The following is a 7,318-nucleotide window of genomic DNA, read 5'->3' as shown; positions in this document are numbered from 1 at the left end:
CTATAGAAATAAACAGAATGATGTTGTTTACACAACAGTGCATTGAAAATAACAGCAGGTCCTAATCCTCAGTGAAACAGGTGGAACAACAAACTTGGATTCAGGCCTCTAGAGTTTGATAAAGGTGTTTACATGTTAGTCAGTCTGGGTGGAAAGTTTAATGAGATCCATGGAGGATGAATCAGACTGATAAAAATATGTCGCAGGATTAAACAGTTCTCTCTCTGAGCTTTGGACATGAGCACTCAGTGAGTTTGAAGATCAGGTAACTGTGAATGAACAAGAGAATCCATCATTTTTAAAATCTTCAGAAGTCAAACACCTCAGTTTTTGAATCACGTATTCTTGTTATATGAAATACCTGTCTCATAAATCAATAGTTTATAGTTTGTCTTTCTTAATGGAGGAAGATTTAAATGTGACATATATAACATTTGGTGGGCATGTGGAGGTTCACAAATACAGATACCTTTTTTTTATGGTTGTTTTAATAGTTTATATTCTAATAATCTGCAGTAATGGTACTATTGTGTACCTGATCTGGAAACACAGAGACCTCCATGAGCCTATGTACATTTTCATTGCAGCTTTGTTACTGAACTCTGTTCTTCTCAGCACTAATATCTACCCAAAGCTACTCATCGACTTTTTATCTGAACAACAGATCATATCTTATCAGGCCTGTCTGGTTCAGTATTTTATGTTTTATACTTTAGCTGCTTCAGAGTTTTTACTGTTGGCAGCCATGTCCTATGACAGGTATGTGTCTATATGTAAACCTCTGCAGTATCCAACTATCATGAGGAAAAGAACAATCAATGTCTTTCTGGCTTTATCTTGGCTTGTGCCTGCCTGTCAGGTTGTGGGATTAACAACACTGAGCGCTAATCAAAAACTCTGTAGTTTTACTCTGAAAGTCATTTTTTGCAATAACTCAATTTACAAACTTTTTTGTGTGAGTTCCAGAGCTGTAACTATATTTGGTTTGTTTTTGTTGGTAAATTCTGTTGTTCTCCCTGTGCTCTTCATACTTTTTACATACACCAGGATACTTATAATATGTTATCACAGCTCTGGAGAAGTCAGGAGAAAAGCTGCACAGACCTGTTTACCTCACCTGATGGTTTTAATAAACTATTTCTTTTTGTCAACATATGATGTTATTACAGTTCGACTGGAAACTGATTTTCCAAAACTTGCACGTTTAATAATGACTTTACAGTTAGTTTTGTATAATCCTCTATTTAACCCAATTATATATGGACTAAAAATGAAAGAAATTTATAAACACCTCAAGAAGTTGTTCTGTCAAGATTAAATGCAGTAACTGTATCAATGCTAGTTCATATTCTGAAATAATCAGGCAGAGATGTGACTTGACTGATCCCTGAAAAATATTGTCAGGGTTTGTTTTGATTCAATGACACACAGTAAAAATCATTGTAAACTTCAAGAATGTGACCACTGATCAATTTCTGCCATTATTCCAAAACGCAACATTTCTAGATCATAAGTTTCATTCTGAATTGTGCTTTTATTTAGTGGTGGCCTAATGGATAGGGAGTCGGACTTGTAACTCAAAAGTCGTGGGTTGGAGTCTCAGGTCTGGCAGAAACTGTCGGTGGGCAGAGTGCCCACTGCCCCTGTGGTGTTCACTACTGTGTGTGCACTTTAATAATATAATGGTAATAGAATTTCACCAGGACCAGTAAGGGAATTAAGTTAAGTTAACTGTATATATGGATAACTCTAATAAAGATATACATTTCCATTAGAAAATCACATGGAGTAGATTATTTTATATCAAACAACTATTCAGTTATTAGGAGAACAGAATATTATTAAATGACTGTAAACATTCAATCTTCAAGTTTTTATTTTTGGCCGGGTCCATTTCTGGTACAAATGTCCTAATTTTTAATAATCCACATCTGACTGTTCTGTTTTAATTTAAGAGGAGTGGTCTTAATTTTTGTTAGGTTTTTATGAATAACGTCTCTTTTGTTAATTTCTGATTTATTTGATTTATATGTTCGAGGGACAGACACCAATCTCTAGGTGGTTTGAAGGAGGTGACGGCTCTATGGAAACTGCAACTTTTGGGAAACTTTTGGAAACTGAAGGAACCACAAGTAGACTTCTACAAGCTGTCCCCTTTTTCTTCTGACTAATGCCAGTTCCCATAGCTTTTCTGTAGCCTCACACATGACTGTTCCCCAGCAGGTGCTGTTCACGTTACCTCTTGCCTCAGAGACAGGGGCCAGGATCATTCTGATTGCCATGCATCTGTTCCACTCTGCTTTGATTCTGCTTCAACTCAAGATATCGACCAGACCCAGTACTCTGCAGCTCGCTTGACCTCTGGTTTGTACCAAGCCAGTTTGCACCAGGCCCCAAATTGCATCACTGTCAGTTCATCATTGTTGATGTCTAGCAGTCTTTTTGCTGTGGAGACTTGCCTTGTCTTTTCTGGAGAGTGAGGCATATCACTAGACAAGGTCATTAAATATATTTAGGCCTTCCAAATACATGATCTTCTCAGCCATACAGCACCATTAAGTGCCCCAAAAGTTTGATATTGAAACCATTCCTGACTCAGCTGTCGTCAGAGGACAGGCACCTAGCCCGAGAGTCAGCCAGCTCAGTCGGTCTCCATCCAGATTCCCAGTCTGTCTCCAGAGCTTCACTGCCATCTACTCACATTAACACTTTCCAGGTACTGCATCCATATAATCTTCATGCATCCTGCTCCAAGCCCCTGTGTTCTTCTTGACCTTTTGAGGGTTTTAATACTGATCCCCAGCACAGTGACCTTCAACTCAAAGACAGTTTGACATATGGACAGTAGGATTTGGGAACTGAGCTGACAGCCCTCAAATGGTGCTGGTCCTTCAGTATGGGCACCATAGGAAACTGCCTGTGTCAGCTATACCATGGGCCTCCACTGGTTCAGGCCTGTAGAGTCTGATGCTGTTCACATGACGACAGCTCTTGGTGGAGAGTTTAATGAGATCCATGGAGGGAGAAACAAGCTGATAAAAATCAACCCACAGAGTCAAACAGTTCACTTTGTATTCTGGAGGTTTGTATTTGTTGCAATATTTCAACACACACACAAGTTCATGTCAAGGTCGGGTATCAGTGAATACATTAGACAGTCCAATGACAGATATACTGTATAATATGTTCATGTGATCTTTGCTTTGATACTTCAAGTCTTTGTCATTAACACTTTGTTTTTAAACCTTAATGGATAATAACCTAAATATAACATATATAACTATTGATGCGTATGTGGAACTGGACAAATACAGATTTGTTTATTTTGTGATCATGTTTACAGCATATATTCTAATAATCTGCAGTAATTCTACTATTGTGTGTCTGATAGTGATTCACAAAAACCTCCATGAGCCTATGTACATTTTCATTGCAGCTTTGTTAATAAACTCTGTTCTTTTCAGCACTACAGCCTACCCAAAGATTTTGTTTGATGTTTTATCTGAAAAACAGATAATGTCATATTCAATCTGTCTCTTTCAGGTACATATAATATATTCTTTGGGTGGTTCAGAGTTTTTACTGTTGGCAGCCATGTCCTATGACAGGTATGTGTCTATATGTAAACCTCTGCAGTATCCAACTATCATGACACAAACAAACATCTGTATTTTACTGGTTGTAGCTTGGATTCTGCCTGCTGGTCAGTTAGCAGTGCCAGCTGTTCTGATTGCTGATGTTGAGCTATGTGAGTTTTCTTTCAAGCAAATAGTTTGTAACAGTGCAGTTGTGAAACTTCAATGTGTGAAATCAAGAGTGATAACTGTATATTCTTTGGTGTGTTTTATTAATCTTATATTTGTCCCTGTGCTTTTCATCCTTTTTACCTACATAAGGATATTTATAATCACCTATCGAAGTGGTAGAGAAGTCAGGAGAAAAGCTGCACAGACCTGTTTACCTCACCTGATTGTTCTAATCAACTTTTCCTGTTTGGCTTCATTTGATGTACTTCTAGTTCAAATGGAAACTGATTTTCCAAAAATTGTGAGTTTAATAATGTCAATGCAGGCAATTTTGTACCATCCTCTTTTTAATCCAATCATATATGGACTAAAAATGAAAGAAATTTATAAACACCTCAGGAAATTGTTCTGTCCAGGTAAAACAGTCTAATGTACTAACACTGATAACTGTTGTACAGTCATTGTTTAGTGTCAGAATAAAACAGAGATGTGATTTCTCTGAGCCTTGAAAAGTATTGAGTGTAAAGATGTTTCTAAAACCCTGAATCACAGTAAAGAGCATTATCAGCTTCAACTACACTATGTAATCACTACTAACTAAGCAATTTGCTGCAGAACCCAGAAATACAGTTGGATTCTAATTGTCAGTTTGATTCGTGTGTTTCCAGTTTGTTGTGGCTTAACTGTTAATTGACTGAATATTTTCATATTGGCATCATATCTGGGTGTATTGTTAAAGTATAAACACTCCATTGTCAGTTTATTAGGTCCACCTAACTATAACTTTGTCAGTCTAATCCAACAGTCCTGTAATAAATCCTCCTTCATGAAGGTGATAATGTTCAGTTTGTGGTCAAACTGTTTCAGAGACGTGTTGATTCAACTGGTTGATCATTTTGGAGGTTGTAGTTTGTCATGCTGCTGAATTGGATTGCATTGTACTGACATGAGTCTCTTTTCTTTTCTCTACCCTCTTTCATATCATTGAGTTCAGCCTAAAAAACAACACCACCTCTCTGTATAATGCAGCAGAGTTCAACAGGAGAGCAGACTACATCTTCTAAAATAATCATACAGTTCAGTCTGCACCTCTTTGAAACACAAACTGAACATTATCACCTTCATGAAGGAGGATTTATTACAGGACTGTTGGATCAAAGTGACAAAGTTTTAGTTTCTGTCACTTTCCGAATGATGAAAATGGAAAAGTTGTCCATGCTGTTGAATGTTATAGAAATAGTTAGTTGGAAGTTTCTGTGCTGCCTTCAGGTTTTACAGTATTCAGAAAGGAAACATTAAAGCCATTGGCCAGTGAAAATCCACTAATTGAGTCTCATTTCTGACAAAGTTGTGTTTCAGGAACAGACACAGGTGACAATAGACACAGACAACGTGTTTGTTGTCATTTCATAGTTGTTCATCTTCCATAATGAACATTCCAGTGATGTTCTTTTCTTTTAGGAAAATGACAGATACCTAGTATATAATAATATAATATAATGATTAATATAATTAATGTATATATTAAAAAAAAAAAAAAAATTCCCGTCTCACCCCTATGGGTGGTGTGTGTCTTCCTCAATCTCGGGTCCTCTACCAGAGGCCTGGGAGTTTGAGGGTTCTTCGCAGTATCTTAGCTGTTCCTAGCACTGCGCTCTTCTGGACTGAGATCTCTGATGTTGTTCCTGGGATCTGTTGGAGCCACTCTCCCAGTTTGGGGGTCACAGCCCCCAGGGTGCTGATTACCACGGGGACCACTGTTGCCTTCACCTTCCACATCCTTTCTAGCTCTTCTTTAAGCCCTTGGTATTTCTCCAGCTTCTCGTGTTCCTTCTTTCTGATGTTGCTGTCACTTGGGATCGCTACATCTACCACTACGCTTTCTTCTGTTGTTTGTCCACCACTACTATGTCTGGTTGGTTAGCCATCACCTGTTTGTCGGTCTGTATCTGGAAGTCCCACAGGATCTTAGCTCGGTCATTCTCCCTCACCTTTGGGGGTGTGTCCCATTTTGACCTTGGGACCTCCAGTCCATACTCGGCACAGATGTTCCTGTACACTATGCCGGCCACTTGGTTATGGCGTTCCATGTACGCTCTGCCTGCTAGCATCTTACAACCTGCTGTTATGTGCTGGATTGTCTCAGGGGCATCTTTGCACAGCCTACACCTGGGGTCCTGCCTGGTGTGGTAGACCCCAGCCTCTATCGATCTTGTGCTCAAGGCCTCTTCTTGTGCTGCTACGATCAGTGCCTCTGTGCTGTCTTTCAGTCCAGCTATTTCCAGCCACCGGTAGGACTTTTCGATATCAGCCACTTCTTGTATCTGTCGGTGGTACATGCCGTGCAGGGGTTTGTCCTGCCATGATGGTTCTTGCTCTTCTTCCTCTGCATCGGGCTTCTGTTGCCTGGGATATTCACTAAGTATTCCATCGCTTGGGGCCATCTTCCTGATGTACTCATGGATCTTGGTTGTTTCATCTTGGATGGTGGCTCTGACGCTCACCAGTCCCCGGCCTCCTTCCTTCCAATTAGCGTACAGTCTCAGGATGCTGGATTTGGGGTGAAGTCCTCCATGCATTGTGAAGAGCTTCCTTGTCTTGACATCAGTGGCTTCTATGTCCTCTTTTGGCCAGCTTATTATGCCAGCGGGGTATCTGATGACCGGCAGGGCGTAGGTGTTGATGGCTTGGACCTTGTTCTTCCCATTTAGCTGACTTCTTAGGACTTGCCTTACCCTCTGTAGGTATTTGGCTGTGGCTGCTTTCCTTGAGGCTTCTTCTTGGTTCCCATTTTCCTGTGGGATTCCAAGGTACTTGTAGCTTCCCTCAACATCCACTATGCTGCCTTCTGGGAGTTCAACTCCTTCAGTCCTGACAACCTTCCCTCTCATTCGACCACACTTGTCCAGTCCGAATGACATTCCAATGTCGTTGCTGTATATCCTGGTGGTGTGGATCAGTGAGTCGATGTCTCACTCAGTCCTGGCATACAGCTTGATGTCATCCATGTACAGGAGGTGGCTGATGGTTGCCCCATTTCGCAGTCGGTATCCGAAGCCAGTCTTAGTGATGATCTGGCTGAGGGGGTTCAGGCCTATGCAGAACAGCAGCAGAGACAGAGCATCTCCTTGGTAGATGCCGCACTTGATGGAGACTTGTACTATCGGCTTGAGGTTGGCTACTAGGGTTGTTTTCCACAGTCCCATTGAGTTCTTTATGAAGGTTCTTAGGGTCCTATTGATGTTGAACAGTTCCAGGCATTCCATGATCCATGTGTGTGGCATTTAGTCGTAGGTTTTCTTGTAGTCAATCCAGGTGGTGCACAGGTTGGTCTGCCTGGTCTTACAGTCTCGAGTGACCGCTTTATCCACCAGTAGTTGGTGTTTTGATCCCCTGGTGTCCTTACCCATTCCTTTCTGTGCCCCGCTCATGTCCTGAGCCATGTGCCTACTCATCTTAGCCGCTATGATGCCCGACAGGAGCTTCCATGTTGTGCAAAGGCAGGTTAGTTGGATGGGACTGCTCCCTTTTGGGGGTCCTTCAGGATCAGAACTGTCCTGCCTTCAGTTAGC

The 7,318-nt window shown here is 40.8% G+C and overlaps 1 protein-coding gene across 1 annotated transcript; it reads left to right on the top strand.

The window, feature by feature from the left end:
- The first annotated feature begins 400 nt into the window (after positions 1 to 400).
- LOC113123183 (olfactory receptor 11A1-like) lies at positions 401 to 1,318 on the top strand. The gene has a single exon (XM_026295003.1). It carries the CDS (start codon positions 401 to 403, stop codon positions 1,316 to 1,318), a length of 918 nt encoding a protein of 305 aa, XP_026150788.1.
- The last annotated feature ends 6,000 nt before the right edge of the window (positions 1,319 to 7,318 follow it).

This window comes from Mastacembelus armatus, chromosome 21 (assembly GCF_900324485.2).
Source record: "Mastacembelus armatus chromosome 21, fMasArm1.2, whole genome shotgun sequence".
In the NCBI taxonomy this organism is placed as follows: Eukaryota; Metazoa; Chordata; class Actinopteri; order Synbranchiformes; family Mastacembelidae; genus Mastacembelus; species Mastacembelus armatus.
The sequence above is the reverse complement of the archived record's forward strand: the minus strand, read 5'-3'. Positions and strand labels throughout refer to the sequence as shown.